Source organism: Balaenoptera physalus, assembly GCF_965194825.1.
Source record: "Balaenoptera physalus genome assembly, chromosome: 6".
NCBI classification, from domain to species: Eukaryota; Metazoa; Chordata; class Mammalia; order Artiodactyla; family Balaenopteridae; genus Balaenoptera; species Balaenoptera physalus.
The window spans coordinates 137,583,920-137,605,776 of NC_138885.1; the positions used below are offsets into that span (position 1 = coordinate 137,583,920).

General features: G+C 50.3%; 2 protein-coding genes and 1 long non-coding RNA gene across 3 annotated transcripts in view; 1 reads left to right on the forward strand and 2 right to left on the reverse strand.

Annotated features, from left to right (window-relative positions):
- The window catches only part of NDUFA10 (NADH:ubiquinone oxidoreductase subunit A10), a 49,703-nt gene extending 38,479 nt beyond the window's left edge, over nt 1-11,224 (reverse strand). Inside the window, exons 1-6 of the mRNA XM_082466250.1 lie at nt 11,062-11,224; nt 7,282-7,450; nt 6,321-6,536; nt 5,377-5,463; nt 3,319-3,440; nt 1,308-1,387 (exon numbers count right to left, since the gene is read on the reverse strand). Coding sequence (XP_082322376.1) covers nt 1,308-1,387; nt 3,319-3,440; nt 5,377-5,463; nt 6,321-6,536; nt 7,282-7,450; nt 11,062-11,136 — 749 coding nt within the window. The 5' untranslated portion in view covers nt 11,137-11,224. The remainder of the gene's footprint in view (nt 1-1,307; nt 1,388-3,318; nt 3,441-5,376; nt 5,464-6,320; nt 6,537-7,281; nt 7,451-11,061) is intronic.
- LOC309662997 lies at nt 319-5,817 on the forward strand. Its single transcript, XR_014265064.1, has 2 exons — nt 319-633; nt 5,500-5,817. It is a non-coding gene; the product is annotated as an uncharacterized lncRNA (long non-coding RNA).
- Nucleotides 11,225-15,792: 4,568 nt separating the features above from the next.
- Nucleotides 15,793-19,757, reverse strand: LOC309662272 (olfactory receptor 226-like; the record flags this gene model as incomplete). The annotated part of the gene is given in 4 exon segments (XM_082464728.1): nt 15,793-16,677; nt 16,679-17,610; nt 18,046-18,171; nt 19,701-19,757. Coding segments are annotated over 4 exon segments (1,686 nt in total). The 3' UTR covers nt 15,793-16,106.
- Nucleotides 19,758-21,857: the final 2,100 nt, after the last annotated feature.

Below are 21,857 nucleotides of genomic sequence, written 5' to 3' on the forward strand. Positions count from 1 at the left end.
TTAAACAACAAGAGCATAATATTTTAAGGTATCAAAAGAGGTTTACGTTTTCTAAAAATCTGAGAAATACTACTAGAGACTTTCAGTAACAGCATTATTCAAACATCCTAATTTTAGTTGGACTTGAGTGACAGTAGAAAATGACCCCTTCCACATGACACACACGCGGACCACAGAATGATCATCTAGAGAGAGTGGATGAAACCACGAATCCCTCGGTGCTTTCAATAAAGAAAGGAGGGAGAGAAGAAACCAAATGGGAAAAAGGTCTGGTGGTGTTTTCATTTAACCCAGACCCCACTTAAGAACATCGTTCAAAAGTATGTACAGGGCTTCCCTGGTGGCGCAGTGGTTGAGAGTCTGCCTGCCAATGCAGGGGACACACGTTCGAGCCCTGGTCTGGGAAGATCCCATATGCCGTGTAGCAACTAGGCCCGTGAGCCACAATTACTGAGCCTGCGTGTCTGGAGCCTGTGCTCCGCAACAAGAGAGGCCGCGATAGTGAGAGGCCTGCACACCACGATGAAGAGTGGCCCCCACTTGCCGCAACTAGAGAAAGCCCTCGCACAGAAACAAAGACCCAACACAGCCATAAATAAATAAATAAAATTAAAAAAAGAAAAAAGAAAGTACGTACAGACGTGGCTGACCTTTCCCCAATTTTGTGGGGACTCACTGAGCACCTTCAGGCAAGCCTTCCAGGTGATGCACATGACCGTTCAGCTGCCACCTAGAGTGAATACATGAGTTCCCTAACCCTAAAACCTGTCACAGAATACAGCTGCAGCTCACTTCCAGCATCAAAATATTCTAAAAACACAACAAAAAAATGTCTTGGCAAAATAAGCAAATCAAAAAACACAAATCAACCCCAAACCTACTAACTCAAACTGAAATATCTGCTGTCATTGTTGCTTATAAACGTCAGACTAAAACTCCCCAGACGACATCCACTGAACTGCAACAAGATTTGTTGCAGTTCCTTAGGCCCCACCAGCCCAGCACCCCTGGGCTGGTGGGGCCTAAGGAACTGCATGTGTGGAGTTCTGTCGGATAAATCCTTGCGACTTCCCTGGCGGCCCAGTGGTTAAGACCTCCTCTGCCAATGCAGGGGGTGCAGGTTTGACTCCTGGTCAGGGAGCTAAGGTCCCACATGCCTCGAGGCCAAAAAACCAAAACATAAAACAAAAGCAATACTGTAACAAATTTAATAAAGACTTTAAAAATGGTCCACATCAAAAACATCTAAAAAAATTAAATTAAATTAAATTAAATAAATCAATCAATCCACCGTGCCCTGGGCTCACCTCATCTCGGGAAGGAAGGTCCTCTTATAGGCATTCTCGATGTCCTGAAGGTAGGCGGAGGTGATCTTCATCTCATGTGGCTAAACAAAAGCAGAGAAGTGCGATACGTTTGGACTTTTCTTTTTCCTGTGCTTATGGAAAACGTGAGACAACCAACGAACAGCTTTCCTAGAACAAGTCATGCTGGGCGCTCTAGGAACTGTGGGGTGATGGGAGGGGCTTCGGTACCGGTTAGAACCGTTCTCATTCCGCCGCAGAGAGCACGGAAGCTTGCCCAGGTGAACGTACGGCATGACCTTTCTTTCACAGACTCTAAGAGGTGGACTTAGAACAGGAACAGGAAGAACCCCCTTTACAGTTATGGCCCCCGCCTCCCATTCTGGGCCGTGCCCGAGTGCGGGCGACGCAAGATGACACACCGCACAAGGGGACTGGCCCACTCCCTCCACTGACCCGCAGTACCCTTCTCCGTTGCCAACTCTCTGCCCACCCCGCTTTTCTACCACTTACCCCCACCTCTCCCGCTTTTTCCATCTCCACTTCCCTTTCATAAGACGTTTGCCAATTTCAGAAACGTAAAACTCCAATTATGAGTGGCAAGTTTCCATATTGAAAACCTCTCACGGTTTAGCAACTCTAAAGGCTAAGTTATCTGTCACCCTGTTTGATTTTCTTCATGGTATTTGCCTTTATTTCCCATACTTATTTATTTCCTTGTTTACTGTTAGTCTCCCCACTAGAATATAAGAACACACATCTATTAATGACATAATGTTTCTTTGATAAAATGTCTCCTTTACTTAGACACAGTGGTAATTTTAGCTGGTGACAGTATTCATCGAATACTGGAAAAATAAAAATGTTCATAGCTCTAAGTTGTTCCTCAAGATGGTTTCTATAATATTGCTATCCAGATATCAAAAGAGTTATCTAGAGAATTCTAAATATATATCTTCGTATTTCTCAATAAACGTCACTCTAATAAGCAAAAGTGTTCAAAATTATTCCACTGAATCATAATTAAATACTTTTGACTTGTAGTTCCCTCCTTCCGCCACTTGGTGGAATATTCTCCAGAGCCTACATTACACATCACACTTAGGAGTAAACTCTTATACAGGTGCAGACTGGTAATCAACGGGGAGACACGGGTGTCACGTGTGTTCACTGCCAAATGAGCGAGGCGGGTGACCCACAGCCTCTTTCAGTCGCAGCGAAGACGCCCGAGCGTCTCTGCCACCCTGGCGAGGACCTGCCATCAGAGAGGCACTCACGGAGCACCACGGGACTCCCAGCGCTGAGGACGGGCCCTGGGGCGACAGATACACAGGCAAGCCTGCCTTTCCATCGCGATGTCAAAAGGAGCATTTCCTCCCAGGAAAAACACTCTAAATGGGAGGGATCTTTCCAAATAAGAACTAGTCAAAAGGGCAAAGACGGGCCGTGTTAACCTGCATCCTGCATCACGCCTGCAGAGCCAACTTCAAATCGCAGGGTTTCGAGGCACCGGACTGTCTCAACGCCCCTAAGAGTAAATGAACGTGTGTGGAGATCACCGCTCTACCGTTTTAGGGTCACTGAGTAGGAAAAGGAGGAAGACAGGCCCGACATATGGGAGTGGTAAACTGAAAGGGTATTAGAAATTATTTTCAACTTGTAGGAAACAACAGGGCATGAAAAGCCCGTTAGAAAACACACAGGGAAGTCCTGTCAGGAGATGCGCCCATCCTCAGAGTGGTTCAGGTGACCCAGGGCCAGGGGACAATGGCAGGATGGCACCAGGGACGGAGAGCACTGGAGGAGAGCAGTGAGTGACCGGGGCCTTCTTCAGTCGTCCATCACACAAGTGCCCGCTCTCCCGGGGGGACCCATGTGCGTGCCCCCGTCCCTGTAGGGGCCATCAGGAATTCACAGCACCCCACTATAAGTATCGGTGTGAAGCGCTGATCTATTTTAAACGTAACGAGGACACATAAAGAGACAGTGGTCTCGGACTTAAAGGCTGAGTTACGTTTCCCTTCTTCTGGATCCGGCTCTGGATCTCGGGAACGGGCACGTCGACGTAGATGACCACGTGAGGGGGCAAGTACTCGCAAATGGTGACCTTCTTCACCTCATTGTAGTGGTCCACACCTGGCACGAGAGAGGCACCATCTGTCAGCCGACGGTCCACGGACAGCCCTCACACGCACACTTCTCTTCAAATAAGAGGGCAAAGGTACACGCGGTTCTCAGAGCCATGTGTCAACCTGCGAACCACGTAACAGTCATGGCCGTTACCGCCGGCTGCACACGCGTGAGGCTGGCACACGGTGACCGCAGCACTCACAGCCACCCTGCAGGGCGGTGCTTCTCATCTCTACAGACCAAAAGAATCAGGCCAGAGAAATCAGGCAACTTACACCAACAGTGGGATTTAAGCCCCAGCCTAAGAGCTTTCTAAAGGCCAGATCTGAAGTGTGCCTGGCCACATGTGAGGGTGCACCTTTACCTCTTCTCAGCCCGCTGTCCCTCCAGGTCCTCCTCGCTGGTGGCCCCATCGGCCCAGTTGGGTCCACCCTTCCTCTCCCCCAGAGCTGACCAGCCGGCTTGCCAATGCACGCCCCGTGCCCAGGTCCACCCAGCCCAGCAGGCTGCTCCACTGCCCGCCAGGGGCCTCCCTCCCGCGGTGCTCCCTCCAACCCCGACTTCCTCCCAAGGGTCTCCTTTTCCTTGACTTGCCTTCCCTGAACGTACCCTTCAGATAAACAAATTCAAACCTAACCACATGCCTCCCGGACCTAAAACCCCTCAGGGGCTCCGCAGTACTTTCAGGAGAAACCTAAGCGTCCCGGCCAAGGTGCCCGGCCTGCTAGCATGGCCCGGCCTGCCCCTCCGCCAGCAACGGCCCCCTACAGGCCGCGCCAGCCCCTGCTGCCCACAGAGCTCCTGTGGCGGCACCACCAACGGCTCAGCCAGGGCTCACTCCTCAGGGACGCTGCCCCCAACACCCCGTCTCCCGACTGGTCAGACGCTCTCGACACGCTCCCTCCGCACCCGGGGACCACGCCACGCAGCCAGCAAGCGCGCTCACTGCAACCACGCATCTAGGCTGCTTTCCCACCCCTGCCCCCAGGATGGCAGGGGCCTGGTCTCACCGATTCTCACATCCTTCTCACCTAAGGCAGAGCCCGGCACACAGCGCGCACCCCGGCAAGGCTGGCTGGCTGGCCCTGAGGCTGTCCGAGTGTCTGCGTGACTCAGCGCCTGGCTCAGAAGCACGGGGTCCGGCTGCTCTCCGCACAGGCACCAGGACTGTGCAGACAGCAGGATGGGCCCGCAGACCAAGGGCGGCCCCCTCGCCGGTCAGCCTTGGCTGGCTTCGGTCTCCCCATTCAGGAACTGACCGCTCGTACTCTGCGCTCCAGATCTAGCCGCCTACTGGATCCAGGCGACCAAGCTCGCCGTGAACATGCCCACGGGCTGAACGACCACACGGCCTTTCCACAGCCCTGTCTGGCACACGCCTAGCTCCAGACACCCGGCCCCAACCGGACGGGCTCCCTCGCTCCTCGTGGCCAGACTACTTTAGCCAGGAGCCTTTATTCTTGTCACTGGTCACTTGCCAGACTTTTAACAATCCCCCAACCCAGTGCTAGTGTCCCTAAAAGCACTAGACCAGCACGTGCAGGAGAGAAGGAAAGGACGAGAATGCTGCAGTCACAGGGGCCAGCAAAGAGGAGTGAGGGAGGCACGGGAACAGGACCACTCCGTGAAGCTAGCCACAGGTCACAGAGCCACGTAGCTGTGCCACAGGTGGCTGGAGAGCCAGGGAAGTTTCCTGGGAGGCTGTGTGGAGACTCGGCTTAAGCTGTGCGTTCAGGATCCTGGACACCACTGTGCTTTCACAGGGAGAGACGAATTTAGGAAGGAAAGAGGGTGGAAGGAACTGGTTTTTCCTGTGGAATGGCATTATTCATCTATTTAACACATGTTCACAAAACGCATACTAACTGAAGGGTGAGTCTAGCAGGGCCTTTACCAAGTTACCCCACGCGCCCGGGAAGGCCAGCCTGCCAGCCGGACTCACACTGCTTCCGGATGAAGCCTTGTCGGTACATCGCCTCCAAGAAGACAAAGTCACTGTAGATGGAGCGTTCCAACACCACACCTTGCCCTGTTTAAAAACATGGAAACAAAAATCAAAACTCAGGGCTTCCCTGGTGGCGCAGCGGTTGAGAGTCTGCCTGCCAATGCAGGGGATACGGGTTCGAGCCCCGGTCTGGGAAGATCCCACATGCCGCGGAGCAACTAGGCCCGTGGGCCACAACTACTGAGCCTGCGCATCTGGAGCCTGTGCCCCGCAACAAGGGAGGCCGCGACAGTGGGGGGCCCTCGCACCACGATGAACAGTGGCCCCGCTTGCCGCAACTAGAGAAAGCCCTCACATAGAAACAAAGACCCAACACAGCCAAAAATAAATAAGTAAATAAATAAATAAAATCCTTCCCTCTACTTTAAAAAAAAAAAATCAAAACTCAGATAGTAATTAAAGCAATGAAAACTAGCCCTTTCATTTTAGAAAGGGAAAAAATTATTTACAATTCCATTTCCAAACCAAATATTTTCAAAAGAACATACATGCACTTCTAAGTGCGAAATCATTTTCAAAACTACAATACTTTTTTGGTTTTGGCGATACAATGTTCTGTTTCATTCTTTCAGCCCTGACGAAAGCATCCGGCTACTAGAGAAAAGGATTTCGTTTTTGAACCATAGGTCCTGCCCCGCCCCGCCGCCCCCCCCACCGATGCCCACTGCAACCCTGCCCCTATCCCAGCTGCTCAGTAAGACCCCGGGGCGTCCGCCCCACGCATCTCAGAGAATCCATGATCTTATTGGAAAGCCAGAGCTTGCCTCATCAAATACCCTTTAAAAAAAGCTCTAATGAGCGGCAATCTAAAACGACTGCATTTCAGAAAAGGGTTCAAGTGCAGCACATGCCCGACAGCTACCCGACCACAGATACTGCACCTGTGCTCAGCACATGCTCCAAGGCGTCCGCGTACTGCAGGAGGCGACTGGCGTACAACCAGGACTGCAGGCGGTAGCTGTTGCCGTCGTTACTTTTCGGGTCATCGTAGAACTTCTCCAAACTGCAGTTGCTGCTGAGCTGTATGTCCAGGGGTTTCCCATCCCCGGTGGTGCTGGCTGCGTAATGGATCCCCGCCTCGGGAAAGTACTTCAGGCCTGAGGAGAGAAACAACCGGACAAAACGTGCTATGGGCACGGCGCATCCCACCAGCGAGCGGCCGAGGTGCACCTGCACACCATCGCTGAGGCCGGTCGGCGAAGACCTGGGGAAAGTTGCCCTGACACCTGTGTTCTTGGTGCGTGAAAGGGAGCACACGAGACACGGAAGACGACCTGTCTGAAGCACGTGTGTAAGGGCAGCATGAAGCTCCAGGGCTGCATGGCAGCATTTCCCACTGTACCGTCGTACGAACTCCTCCTGAGGAGAGCTGCCCCTGAGCGTGGGTGCCCGCTGCATGCAACTGGGCTTCGGCTTGTCAAATACTAGAGAAAGGCACAGGGACGACACGGGCTCCAGAGTCGGGAAACGGGGTGGACGCCTGGCCCTATACTAAGCAGCCTGTGACCCAGCTTCTTACTGAGGTTGCCCGTCCGTAAGTGAGAGCAGAATGTCAGCCCTGTTTCACGGGCTGTTACACAGTTCAAATGAGACTGCTCCTGGGAAACTGCTTTGCTTACATGGTCAAGATAAAGTCCCAATTCAAACTGACAACCAGCATGGACTTCTAAAATTTTCCAAATCTGAAAGACTAAAAACAACTTTTTCAGTAAATATTTCAAAAGTGTAAAATACCTACCTTAGGCGCAATTCTATCTACTCAATATTAAAGTAAAATCCAACTCAGATAAGTAACTGTATATCTGAGAAAATCGTGTTACTCTGCAGGACACAAGTTCATACCTAGCTTCTCTGCTATTTCTTTTGCAAGCTCGCCTTTCCCCGAACATATGTTGCCATCTACAGTTATCACTTTGCTCTTTTCTGTCAGCTTTTTGGTCGTTCTTTCACCAAGCAGGTATGCCAGCGGGCCGTACTGCAGCTTGCACTGGACACTTGTATGAATTCCTCCCTGAAAAACACACATCACAGAACAGCACAACGTGAGCATTCTGGTCACCGCAGGCATCAGCAGCTATTAGGTAAATATAAATGCCAAGAAGACCCTTGGTGACAAAACAGCCAACATGGACATCTGTATAACCTACTTGTTGAATTACTGCCTCTCAGCCCCACCCCCAACGTAAGTTCGTAAAGGCAGGGGATTGCCTGTTTTGATCACTGCTAAATCCTCAGGGCCTGGAACAGGACACACTTACCACGTTCAGTAAAAATTGGATGGATGGATGGATGGATGACAGAAAGGCAGGGAGGAGGGGGAGGAGGAGACAGAGCGGAAGGGGATAAAGAACATTTCTCTAGTGCAGGCTCCTGTCCTGAGCTCGGGAACGGGTTAGCTCATGCCTTTAAACAGCTCCTGATGTCTTAGATGTTCTGAAAATACCTGAAAGCTAACAGACCTAAAACTGAAATTCAGCATCCACACCCCAAACCCCAATCTGCTCCCCTCACAAGCTCCCCATCCACCATCCACCAAGCGGAACAGAGCAAAGACAAGAGTCACCTTTGATACCCTCCTCCTTCCTCCAACTCCATAATCACTCACAAAACCCTATTGATCCTAATCTTAAGTCTCTCTGGCCAGCGGCCCCTCCCTCCCCCCGGTGCACCGATTCTGCGGACATCCTCACATCTCTCGTCTGCAACGCAAATGCCTGCTCCATCTCCTGTCTCCAGTGTCCCAATCTACTCTCCACACTAAAACTCAAACAACCCCTATCCCTGAAAAACAAAACAAAAAAAACCCACCGATCAGCCAGGGGAGGCGCTGGCATGACCCACGCAGTACTGGATCAGAGCTACAGACGTCAGTATGAACGCACGTTTAGCTGACTGCAGATGCAGAGAGTCACGCAGAGAAACACTTATAGATATGGGTATACACACAGGTTAGTATAGTACATTTCCTTGCTCTGTCTGCTGAGAGGACCTAGAAGCAACAATACTCCAAGATCAATTACACGGAGTACCTAGGTCTTGGTTTCTAATGTCATTCTCCAGTGAAAGGCACAAGGGCTCCTCAGAGAAACGGCTGATTCTATGACTACCATCTTGCCGGGCCAGGTAGTAAGGAAGTGCTCCAACACACACCATGAGGGGCAGGTTACAGGGATACAGGAGCCACCTGAAAGAGCTCCCAATGGCCACAGCTGGAACAGTCTGAGTAACAAAGTAGAGCTGTACTGAACTTTACCCCAAAATATAAAATAAATATACACAAGTCCATACTGGTATAAATAAATAAATGCGGAGAAGAGACAAACCTCCCATAAAGAAGAACTCCAAACAATTTATGTGGCTACTCTGCCTTCCAGGAAGGGCACATAATCCCCCACTCCCTGTGTGCACGCAGTGACCCCCCTCCAAAGAGGACACGCTGGAAACGGGGAAGAAAGAGTAACTTCACAGCAGAGACACTACCGCTACCTCAGCCAGGTGATTAAGGTCATCAGTGGTAAGTCAGGCTCACAGTGTACCTTTCATATCATGTGATGAGAACAGCACTTTACCTCTGTGCTCTTCCTCCTAAGAACACACAGCCCCAGGCAAGTCACGAGAAAATATCAGACGAGTCCCACGGAGGGACAAACTACCCACCCAGTACTGCTCAAAACTGCCAAGGTCATCAGAAACAAGGAGAATCTGAGAAACCACCGCAACCAAGAGAAGCAAACAGGAGGAATGATACGTATCAAAATGCTCATAGAAGTAACACCTGCAACAACAAACAACTGGAACCACCCAAAGGTCCATCGACAGGAGACCAGGATAGTAAATGGCAGGATATTCTCTATATATTCCAAAACTCTCAAATCCCAACAACTGTGAATACCTAAGTTACTCAGCAGCAACTGTGTGTCATTCACGCATTCATTTATTCATTCAGCAACTGTTTATTAGATTCCTATACTATGCAGTCTTTTTTCTACATAATGGGGATACAGCAGTGAGCCAAAAAATTCCATAGGATAACAAAACAAGTAATTATACAGCATATTAAGTAAGTGCTGTGAAGGGGAGGACGGTTTACGGGATGGGATGTACGTTAAAACGGGTGGTCACGGGACCCTCACAGAAAGAGTGACATTTGAACGAAGACTGGACGGCAGTGAGGGAACTGGCCACGTGGCTACCTGGAAGAGCGTCTCCCTCTCGGGCGGGGGGAACAGTAAGCGCCAACACCCTGAGGCAAGAGTACTGCAAGGATGAGCAAGGCCAGGGTAGCTGGTGCCAAGTGGACCGGATGGGGCAAGAGTAGCAGATAAGTGACGGGGTGTTAATCATATGGGTACCCTGCATCCCAGAAATAAATCACTCTCCCCTCCAGGCTACCTCTGAGCCATGTGCAAACTGTTTCCCATCTGTATCCCCAACTTGAATATACCTCAGATGTGGCACACAGCAGGGGCACAGTGACATGTGAATAAAGCAATCAACTATTCCCTGACTTCAAGTCTTTGGAAAGTGCTTTTTTATGGTTATGATAGTCTTTCTATTATTTCCCACCCTCAGTCCCATTTTTCTGCTCTCTGGAATCACAGGGAATAAGTGATCTTTCACGACACATTTCCAATTCCTTCAATTATTCCAAGTAACAAGCTGTATACCCTTTTCATCTTATTCATTTTTCTCTGGACCTACTGAAGTCCATCGACATCCCTTGTAGGGAGTAGCGTCCAGAAGTGAACACAGTTACAGGTGGGTCCACCTAGTGGGTGCCCGGCAGCCCCCTCTACTCCGGGGCCCTCACGTTCACTAATGCAGAGAAGTACGCTGGGTGTTATAAAGACAATCACCTTTCCCTCTTTCATTCTTTCTCTCTTTCTTCTATTTTGCAGCCCGAGTTATCTCCTGAAAGCATTTATACGACTTTTTAATAAGACTATTACACTGTTCTGTTCAAAATCCTTGCTCATCAAAATCCTGAGCACAGAGGTCAAGTCCCTTTACAGTTCGACACCAACGCTGCTCCAGCCACTAGTACCCAAAGGAGCTATGATACAGTCACTGTCATAAAATAGCTTTCCTAAGGTTTCCAGCCACAGTTCATTTGCTTGTCTTGTTGGCTCCGCGTACAATGTCATTCCACTGTCTCGACCATAGTAAGTTCTCCTAATCCTTCCAGATCTAACCTGAATGCCTTCTGTCATTTCTGCTCAACGTCACATCGCCCCTCACCTGGCCCTTGACAGCGCTGCCACATGAATGAATGAATGAATGAATGAGCGCCCCCAGGCTCTCGGGGCTCGCCCACACCAGCTCATTCGTCTATCGCACAACCGCACTGGGTAATGATATCTGCAACCTGGCCTCCCCAAGCAGGGCGGCCAGGCCGCCCATTCCCCTCCGGGCCCCACGTCTGCTCGGAGCTGAGAGAAAACGGCCTGGAGAAGCTCGCGGCGGCCCTTCCGAGGCCTGCCCTCGCGACTCAGGACCAAACACTCCAGGGGACAGTGGGATCCCCCCGAGAATGACCCCGGGAGGCCCCGGGAGGTGAGGAAGGGGCGACGCCAGGAGGACAAGCCAGGTCCCACCCGCGGCCCCCGCCCGCCGCCGCCTCACCACGCGCTGGACGACCGCCGCGAGGCTCCGAGAGGTCGCGGACACGGGGACCAGTCTCAGCAGCCTCAAGGCCATGGCTCCGCGGTCAGCACCGGCTCAAGGACCCGAGGGGACGCAGTCGCGACGGGGCCCCTCCCGCGACCGGCGCGCTACAGTGACGTCACGGCCGGGATGCCCGCGCCGCGCCTGTCGGGAACTTCCGGGCGGCGGACGCAGGCGCGCGGAGCGCAGTCGGGGGCTGATTTACTTCGGGTCTGCCTTGGCGTCCGCCTCCTCTGGACCTTGTCGTGCCCGCCCGCCGCCCGGGCTCCAAGGGGAGGGCCTCCCGCCGCCCGGGCTCCAGGGGGAGGCCTGCCCACTGCCCGGTTTTGAGGGCGCGCAGTGCGGGAGCCGAGGCCGCCCCGGACCTCGTAGTTACTGCTGCAGCACATCCCGCGTCCAGGACGCTCGCCACCCTCCCGAACTCCCTAGACCGGCAGGTGCGGACTTCAAAACCACCTCCTTGAAAGTGTCACAAACCACCCGAGGCTAGGAAGGCGGCCTGGGGCTGGGGCGGGGGGTGAAAGGAGGGCCGGTGTGAGAGCGACCCAGGACGAGCGCGGGCGTCCGAGAGGCTCTGAAGAAGGACCGTAGACTGACCTTCCCGCCCCACGGCGCTCGTCCAGCAGGGCCGGCCTGGCTGAGGTCCGCGCGTCCTCCACCTCCCCAGGGCCCATCTCCCCGCCTGGCTCACGACTCCAGGTCTAAGAGGTCTCATACCCCTTGGCGCGCCTGGTGGTGTTGACACCTTGAGTAACATGCAAACAAAAGCTGTCCTCATTCCCCCGTTAAACCCGCGGTCGACCCAATGACCTGGGGCCTCAGTTCTTCTCAGGTTAGTAGGTGACTTTAACGTGAGATTTCTTACCTACTACGCCTGCCATTTGAAAAGGTTTTATAATCTTCACTCTCCTCCTCGGGCTTATTGTTTTTAACACCCTAACTTTTCTTTTGTTTAAATTTCATTTGGTTTTCAACTTTGCAGAATGATCATGGAGTTGTAAAAACGAAGGTCCTTTCAATGGATGTTTCTCTAATAAGAGAATCCCTGCTTGTCCAGAATACAGATTGCTAGTCCCCAATGCCGGAGGGTCTGACTTAGAAGATCTGGGATGGGCCCTGAAATGTGTTTTAACAAGCTTCCAGCTAATTCTGATGTAGATGAGCCACACAGAGAATAGTGTTCTACACCCTGCGTTGTCCGAGAGCGTGGGCCACCTCCAGACCCTACACCACTGTGCCCCAGCCCCAAGCAAAGCTCCTAACGCATCACAGGTGCACCTCAAATACAGCTGGATGAGCAGGTGTGACCAGGTAGCCCTAAGTCACCCGGCCCGGTGGAGTCACCGCTTATTACCCAAGGCTTAGCTCCACATTCCGATATGTCTGAGAAGCTCCGTGTCCTTGCCAGCGCATCTGAGAAGTCGGGGGGGGGGGTGGTGAGGGTGGGGACACCTCCCTGTCGGATTCTCTGGCCTTGCGCCACTGTCCACCCCGTTCGCATCTTCCCTCCAGCACTCCGGTCGTCTTTCCTGCTTCACCCCAAGCAAACACACACCCTTCATCTCACTTCCCAAGACAAAGTTCTGTGTTTAACAACTTTTACTGATGGCCTAGCGAAAAAGGGAGAGTGATCCCTGTAGGAAACAAAATAACCTTAAATTAAATATCAGACATCACTGTCCTAGGACTAGGGAAAGAATTCTTCGGCTTGACACCAAGTGCATAATACAAAAAAGGAAATATTGGTAAATTGGACCTCATCAAAATTTTTAAAAAGTTTTGCTCTGTGAGAAACCCTTAGAGGATGAAAAGGCAACTCTGGGGATGGGGCTGGGAGTGGACACCTGCAGACCACAGGTGTGACCAGGCACTCGCATCTAGAACACATAAATCTCAAAACTGAACAGTAAGAAACACGTAATCCAATTAAAAAGTGGGCAAAAGACATGAACAGACATTTCATTGAAGAGGTTATACAGATAGCCAATAAGCACATGAAAAGATGTTCAACGTCATCAGCCATTAGAAAAATGTAAATTAAATCCACAGTGAGATACCACTTCACACTTACCAGAAAGGCCAAATTAAAAAAATAGTGATAACACCAAATGGTGGAGAAGATGAAGAGAAGCTAGTTCACTCACACACTGCTAGTAAGAATGTAAAAAGGTACAGCCACTCTGCTAAAGAGCAGTTTGGCAGTTTCCAAATTGGAAAAGTTGTAAAACTAAAAATGAACTGTAATACAACCTAGCAATTATACTATTAAACATTAACCCCAGAGAAATGAAAATTTAGGTTCACAGAGAAACTCGAATGAATGTTCGTAGCAGCTTCATTCCTAGCAGCTAAAAACTGGGAACCACCCACCTGTTCTTCAAAGGTGAACAGCTAAACAAAGTGTGGTACATCCATACCATGGAACACTGCTCGGCTAGAAAAACCAATGGACTGTTGATACAGGCAACAGCCTGGACCCCTGGAGAGAATTATGTTGAGTAAAGAAAGTCCATCTCAGAAGATTACATACAGTATAATTCTGCTTATATAACATCCCCGAAATAACAAAATTATATAGAGATAGAGAACAGATTAGTGGTCACCAGAGGCTAGGGAATGGGGGTGTGTGATGGAAACGTTCCGTATTTTGATGGTGGTGGTCCACGAAGCTACACAGCTGACAAAATAGCATAGAGCTACAAGCGTATCTGCATATACATGCTCATGCACACACACACAGGTGCACGCACACAGGTGAATGCATGTATAAGTGGTAGAATCTAAGTTCCGTGGATTGCATCAAAGTCAGTGTCCCAATGTGGAGGCTACCATCATGTAGGACAGTGTCATCAGGGAAGACAGGGTGAAGGGTGCACAGAACCTCCCTCCATCTTTCTTTGAAACTTCCTGTAAATCTGTAATTGTTTCAAGAAGAAAGTTTAAAAAATTGTGTTCTATGTACCAGCAACAAGGAAAGAGAGAGAAAAATTTAAAATTTTAACTTTAAAAATATAAAAGAAAGGATGCCATTTGTGTTAGAATTTTTTTTAAAAAAACGCAGAAAACTCAAATCCCCAGAAACATGTGAAAGAGCCCTACACTGAAAACCACAAAAGTGTATCGAGAAATTGAAGGACTTGTAAATGAAGAGAGGATTTGCTTTATTCTTGGATTAAAAGTCTCAAAATTGTAAAAGGACAGTTACCTCCAAATTGATCTATAGATTTAATACAATCCCAATAAAAAGCCCCCCAAGTTTTCTTTTGTTGAAATTGACAAGCTGATTCTAAAATGTATCTCCCCCAACCCCCATTTGGGAAGGACTAAGAATAACCAAGGCGATCTTGAAGAAAAAGAACAAGGACAGAGGATTTACTACCAGGTATCAAGATATATGAAAAAGCTGTAGTAATTACAACAGCATGGTATTAGTGCAGGAATAGACAGACCAATGGGACAGAATGAGGAGTCCAAAAAGAGATGAGGGTAGACAGGTAGATAGATGGATATTTGGTTTATGAAAAGGGTGACATTGCATAGGGGAAAGCATGGTCTTTTCAATAAATAGTGGGTTCTTGTCAATTTCATATCCCTATAGAAAAGAATTAATGTTGACCCATATCTCATACCATAAATAAAAATCAGTTTCAGATGGACTGAATCTAAACATGAAAGGTAAAACAATAAAGCTTCTGGAATTAAACAGGAGAATATCTGCATGATCTTGGAATAAGCAAACAAATGGAACATAAAGAACTAACTCTAAAGGGGGAAAATGAACAAATTGGACATCAAAATAAAGAACTTCTCTTCATCAAAAGGCACCGTTAAGAGAATGAAAGGCAAGCCCAGACACTAGGGCATTTTTGCAGTAAATATAACCAACAGAGGGCATGGACCCACAATATGTAAGAACTCCTGCATGTTAAAAAGAAAAAGTGACTCAATATAAAAATAGGCAAAAGACTTGATTGCAAGGGCCCTTCAGAAAGGGCACGTCCAGAAGGACATTAAACCACTAAACTTACAAAAGTGCCCAGCAGCCTTGGTCATTGGAAATGCGAGTTAAGGTTGCAGTGAGAACTTCTTCTGCAACCCCAGAAGAATGGCAAACAGAGAATGCTTAGAATACCAAGTGTTGGTAAGGATATGGAGCTACTGGAATTCTCATGCACCCACTTGGGAAAACAGTCTTGCTGTTTCTACGAAGCCTGATCATACATGAATCTTTTGTTTCAGGAATTGTAGGCATAGCCTTTATGTACGTAGGTCTGGCCTAGCACACAGCTCACAAAACTGTATGTACATTCACGAAAAGACACCAACCAGTTATTTATAGCAGCACTACCCATAATAGGCAGTATCCATAATTCTATCCCCAACAGTAAAATGCATAAATGTATTGTGATGTATTTGTACTGTGGGATAGTACACATTATATGCGTGTATTATTGCTACAGGCAGAAACATTGAGCATTCACTCAAGCATCATAATGAATGCAAGAGGTCAAATGTAAAACCATCCTTCATTGTTTTATTCATAAAAACCTCAAAAACGTCAAAAGTAGTATCTGGTGTTAGAAGTCCAGATAGTGGAAATCTTGGGGCCGGGGGCGTGAGGGTAGCTTCTGATTCTTGATCTGGGTGCTGGTGACATAAGTGTGGTTCTTTTATGAAAACAAATCCAGATGAAGACTTATTATTTATTCACAGTTCTGTAGATTTGCTAAATTTCATTTAAAAATTTACTTTAAAAAACGTAAAGTGGGAACTCCCTGGTGGTCCAGTGGTTAGGACTCTGCGCTTTCACTGCTGAGGGCGTAGGTTCGATTCCTGGTGGGGGAACTAAGATCCTGCAAGCTGCGTGGCACAGCCAAAACTAAACTAATTAATTAATTAATTAATTTAATTACATAAATTGTCACTATTAAAGAAAGTAAAGTGTCCTGTAAGAGGTTGTTTTTATTGGCACCACAGGTGAGATTGTAGGACATTTAATTGTGCTACTGTGAAAGTTGACCTAAGTCCAGAGCCTTTTTCAGAGCATCCTTGAATTCGTTGTTCCTCAGACAGTAGATCAAGGGGTTGATGATTGGGGTGAGGACAGTGTAAACAGCAGAGATGAGATTGTTGGAGCTCCGGGAATCAATGGCCTGGGGCCAGACGTACATGAAGATCAAGGCCGTGTAGAAGATGGTGACCACGGTGAGGTAGGAGGCGCAGGTGGAGAAGGCTCGCCGACGGCCCGTGGCCGAGGGGATGCGCAGGGCGGCCAGGGGGATGTGTCCGTACGAAAGCATGGTGGCCACGAGCGGGACCACCAGGATGATGAAGGCCAGGACGAAGTCGACCAGCTCGGCGGTCGAGAAGTCCGTGCAGGCCAGTTTGAGGATGGGGGAGATGTCACAGAAGACGTGCTTCAGGACATTGGAGCCACAGAACGTGGCGCTGGAGATAGGGTAGACCTTGATCACGGAGGTGGTGAAGCCACTCACGAAGGAGAAGGCCACCAGCTGGACGCACAGCCCCATGGTCATGATGGCTTGGCAGCAGTCGCAGGCCATGGAGGCCAGGCACACACTCGGTGCACACCAGGAAGCTGAAGAAGTAGAGCTGAGTCATGCAGCCGATGAAGGAGACGCATCCCCGCTGCGTGAGGAAGCCGTCCAGCGTCTTAGGGACGATGTCAGACACGTACCAGATCTCCAGGGACGACATGATGCCCAGAAAGTAGTACATGGGCCTGTGGAGGGAGGAGCTGCCCCAGAAGGTGAGGATGACGGCCAGGTGCTCCACCAGCACGAAGACGGAGGTGAGCAGGAAGAGGAGGGAGAGCAGGTGTTGCAGCTGGAGGGGAGGATGCGGGGCCGGAGGGCAGGCGGCAGGGGTAGCTCTCCCCCAAATCGGGGGTCCCTTGCACTGAGGCTCAGGGCACCCCCGATAGGGGACGTGAGCAAAGTGGAGACAGCACCAGCCTGCACCCCCTTCTCCCACCAACACCCGCTCTGGCTTTGCAGCAAACGGGGAATAGACACAAAGAGTGTTCTTGTCTGAAAACGTCCCTCCATGTCCAGGTTCAGCAGCCTCCTTGTGAGGGCGGGAGGGAACGGGAGGGGGACAGGGCAGGCAGGCCTGGGTCAGGGAGAGAGAGAAGAGCCTCCTATAAGTAGCTTGGGGTGGAGGGCAGGGACAAGCAGTCCTTGGGCAGGGGTTCCCCCATGTTCCTAGAGTGGGGGGCGTCTCCTGGGGGGCGGACAAAGTGGGCGGTGGCAAGAGTGCCCCTGGGTGGGGCACTTCAGAGCTCGGGGGGAGGATGCTGGAGATGCGGGGTGCAGTGGGGTGAAGCACGCGGGGAGGAAGCCCCCACCTTGTGAGATCAGGGCCGGGGGCCGCTGGTGGTGAGGGACCTCTCAACCCTGGCCCCGCCCCAAACACTTCCCCCCGAGGGACCAGGTCCAGAGGCAGCCAGACCGGCCTCTTCACCGAGGGGCAGGACCCCGCGGAAACCTACCTGGAGAGCCGCAGGTGTCCCTGGCCTCCCCCAGCCCAGCACAGGCCGGGCGTCGCTCCTCTCTGCCCACTGACCCCTGAGCGGGCGGCCCCCAGCGTGGCCTGGCCCGTCCTGAGGCGCCCGCCTGGCTCTGAGCATCTGCCAGTTCAAAGGCGGCGCCGGAAGAACGGCTGTTGGCCTCCTCCCCATCCCACATAGATGTGGGGCTCCAGGGTCCAATTACCCCTCCGCAGAGATGTAACTGCCCACAGCACCAATTAGCGCGGAACCTCCCGTCCCGGGCCTCTGGCCCCTGCTGGTGACGTCTGCTGGGGGCACAGCCCTACTGGGCTTCTCTGCTGACAGCCCTGTGCCCTGTCCAGGTGTCCAGGCCCTTGACCGAGCTTCCCCCTCCGTCCACTCAGTCTCCAGCCACACAGCACTGTCCTTACCAAGACCTCTGCTACCCCTTCCTTTGGGGCTGGGGAGGGGTATGACTCCTGCTTGGAGACAGGGGCTGCTCCATGTGCCATGACCGTGGCGTGGTCCAGGGCGATGGACTCGGTGGGGACCCTGCCCTATCTCAGGGTTCATGGATGTTATTACTCACAAAGGGGCAGGGAAATTTGAGTTTCTGGCATAAGAACTTTTCTCCCATCTATGTAATCAACACACACACACCATTGTATTAGTCTCAGCCAAAACAGGCCCGTCTTGCAAACATTTCCAAAAGATGGTTTTGTGTTGGCAGGAGAAACGGGAGTGACCTAGAGACCTGTGCTTGCCCAGGGAGTCTGGGGCTGCCCTTGTTGGAGAATCACTGAGCTTGGACATGGGGAGGAGGGTGCAGAGGGGAGGTTGTCATTCTTATGAATAAATACCCCAACTTGCCAGTGACTTTCCTGCTCTCGGGAAAGCCAATGGAATGAAAAAAGGATGGCCGATTACAAAATGGGCAGACAGACGCTTCATCAAAGAGGATAAAAGGACGGCCAAAAGCACAGGAAAAAGTGTGCACCACCACTAGCCACAACCTCACTGCTGGCCAGGACGCAGGGAGACGGGAACTCCCAGACACTGCTGGCGCGGCTGCAACTCTGGTCGTACTGCCACCCTGGGAAACAGCTCAGCAGTTTCTTGTAAAGCCAAGTGTATATTCACACGAAACCCTGTGCACGAATGTTTACAGCAGCTCTTTTCATAATCGTTAAAAGCTGGAAATAACTCAGATGTCCTTTAACAAGCAAACTGTACTACGTCCACGCAATAAAAACAAACCAACTAATGAAGAGTGTGGATGGAGCTCACATTTTTATACGTTTTTGTCCATTTGGATATCTTCTTACATTTTCAATGTGCATTTCTCTAGCTGCTGATAAAATTGGGCCCCTGCTCATATACTTAGCGTCCAGTTGGCTCTCTTTCTTGAGAAACAACTACTTAAGTCTTTTACTTGGTTTTATTTTTAATTTTTATTGGAATATAGTTGATTTACAATGTTGTGTTAGTTTCAGGTACACAGCAAAGTGAATCAGTTATACATATATATATATCCACTCTTTTTTAGATTCTTTTCCCATATAGGTCATTACAGAGTATTGAGTAGATTTCCCTGTGCTACACAGTAGGTCCTTATTAGTTATCTATTTTATATATAGTAGTGTGTATATGTCAATGCCAGTCTCCCAATTAATCCCTCCCCTCCTTACCCCTTATCCTCTTACCCCCTGGTAAAAGACTTAAGTCTTTTACTTGTTTTTAATTGAACTCACTGTATTTCTTTCATTGATTTGAATTCTGTATTCATAACTTCTAGTGTTTTTGGTAATTTATTTGTATTACAAGTATATTCTCCACTCTGTATATTGGTATATTCTCCATTCTTCATCCTCTCACTGGTTTCTTCTGATGAACAGAAGTCCTGGGCACCAGTCTGTCTGGGTGCCCATCCCTTCCCTACTGAGTCCGTGGGACTTGGGGCAAGACCACCTGTTCCTAACTCCTGGGAGAGTATTAATTAGTCTAAGCCTGTATACTAAGCGTGGTTGTTACATCCATTTGCCCTCAATAGATCCACAAGAACCCAGAATTCAGAAAACCAGCTCACAGTGTTGCCTTGGAAAGAGTTCAGCTTCAGGTAGACGTGTGACCTAAGTTGGCCCATGGTGCTGATAGAGGGAAGTTACTCCTTATTAATGGAGAGATGCCTTCTCCGTTATCAGTCTCATTGGTTCACGTTTTCTTTTAGGTTGGCACTGTTCAAGAAATGTTTGTTCTCTCAAAGTCACAGGGGGTCTCCCGTGTCCTATTTGGGAAGCTGTCTGGACTTCCCTCCTTGCAGACCACATTTCTGCATTCCTTTGCCCTCAGGTGTTATCTTTCTTTCTCTCCATTTGTCATCGATTTTAGCCCAAACTTTTCCACCTTTGCAAGGGACATTAGTTTCAGCCCCTGTGCTAGTCCAGAATCCTGGCAGCAATGCCAGTCCAGCAAGGGCCTCCCCCTCAGCCTGCTCCCCCCACATGGGGGGGCACCCAAGGGCAGAGTCCATGGGCCTCCTCAACCACCGACCACACCGCTGCATTCCCCGCCCGCTCCAATGTTTCCAGAGAGAATGGGGCACAAGTCACCCCAGCTCCCTCGGAAATTCTGGCCTAAAGGTTTAAGCATCCTTATAGTTTCTTGCTGAGGGGACTTCCCTGCTTCCAGCACCTGCGGTGGCAGCCCTGGTCCCAGGACCACTGCACAGGAAGAGGAAAGTTGAGAACTGCGTCTCCCCCTCCCCCTCCCCCAGCAAAGGAGGGGGCTACTGAGTAGGGACCCTCTCCCGGCCTCCCTCGTGCTGAGAGGGAGCCAGTCCTACGTATCCTTTAAACAAGCGTTTCGATGACCCTTTCCAACTCCCTATCAAACCACTACTCTGAGGATGAAATGCTACATGATGTATCCACCGGATATGGTGTCTCTTTGCCCACTGTTGGACACCGTGGGCTGTAAAGCGTATTCCGGGTTTGAAGAAATGTAGCTCCGTGGTCCAAATCGGTACAGTATCTTATTTCCAGTCTTTTTACAGTATTTCAGCATTTTCATCTACCATCGGGTATGCAAAGCCTTGTCCGGAGCGTCTCTTCCCATCAGGACCCGTTTACAGCCTCCTGGAGTGCCCGGACAGGACGCTGCCCGTCCAGGTTGAGCTGCCTTTCCTAAACCAAGACTATTATGGTTGGTCAATCAAGAGACGGTCATAGGACGTTGTCCATGTGGCAGCGGGATCTGGCCACTCCGCAGGTGGTTCTAGAGCCAGCCATGGGCGAAGAGGCTCCCAGCCCGTGAATACAAGGAACCGGCCCCCCCACTCCCTGGCAGCATGCTCCTGAACGTCCATTTCCATGTCATCATGGAAGTCCCTCCTCATCACAGTGTTTCTCTGACATCACCCAAGACGTTATGGGTATCTCCGGCTTCAGGACTATTTTATGTCCTCAGTCTTAGGGACACTCGCACTCAATGCCCAACAGCAACTGGTGATTGTCTCTCAGATGGTGCGTGCCATCACCGCTGGGTCTGGAACCGCCCTGGTCCAAAATCCCAGTGTTTGCCACTGGGCGGCACTCACGGGCTTTAGCCATGAGCTCCAGTCTGCAAAGTATGACTTACAGATTCTTCCAGAGTCATAACTGAGTGGGGATCATCAGGGCCAAGGGCATGGTAGAGCTACCGCTTTTTGCGACTCAGATATAACCTGCTGTTGTTCAGTCCCCCATTCAAATATGGCCTTCTTTAGGGTGTGGATTGGAGCTAGCAGTATTCCCCAATGCGGCATTTGCGTCCTCCAAACAACCCAACCACGCATGGTGTTTCTCCTAAGTTCCAGGGAGAGGCAAGGACTGCAGTTTATTTTCAGTTGCCTGCGGGATGTCAAGAGTGGCTTCTCCCAAGAACTTCACTGTCTGGTCTGGCCCTTCTGTCTTTGCTGGGAATATCAGCATCGTACATGTCAGTCCCAGCTCGCTCTTCAGCGTCTGATGTTATTTTGGCAATACTTGTTCTTTCCAAACAACCCTGGCCATCCTACCCAGACAGTTTTGGTGGGACCCTCTCACTCAGGCTAGTGCCCTCTGGGGGGCTGTTCTTGTCCCTCATCTCTCTGTAGTCATCTGCCCTCCCTCGGTGACCTCCAAGGTCACTATCTCCATATGAGGTCCTCCAATCTCCTCCATCCCCATCCGTAATGCACAAATACTAAGTGTGCAGCTCAGTGATT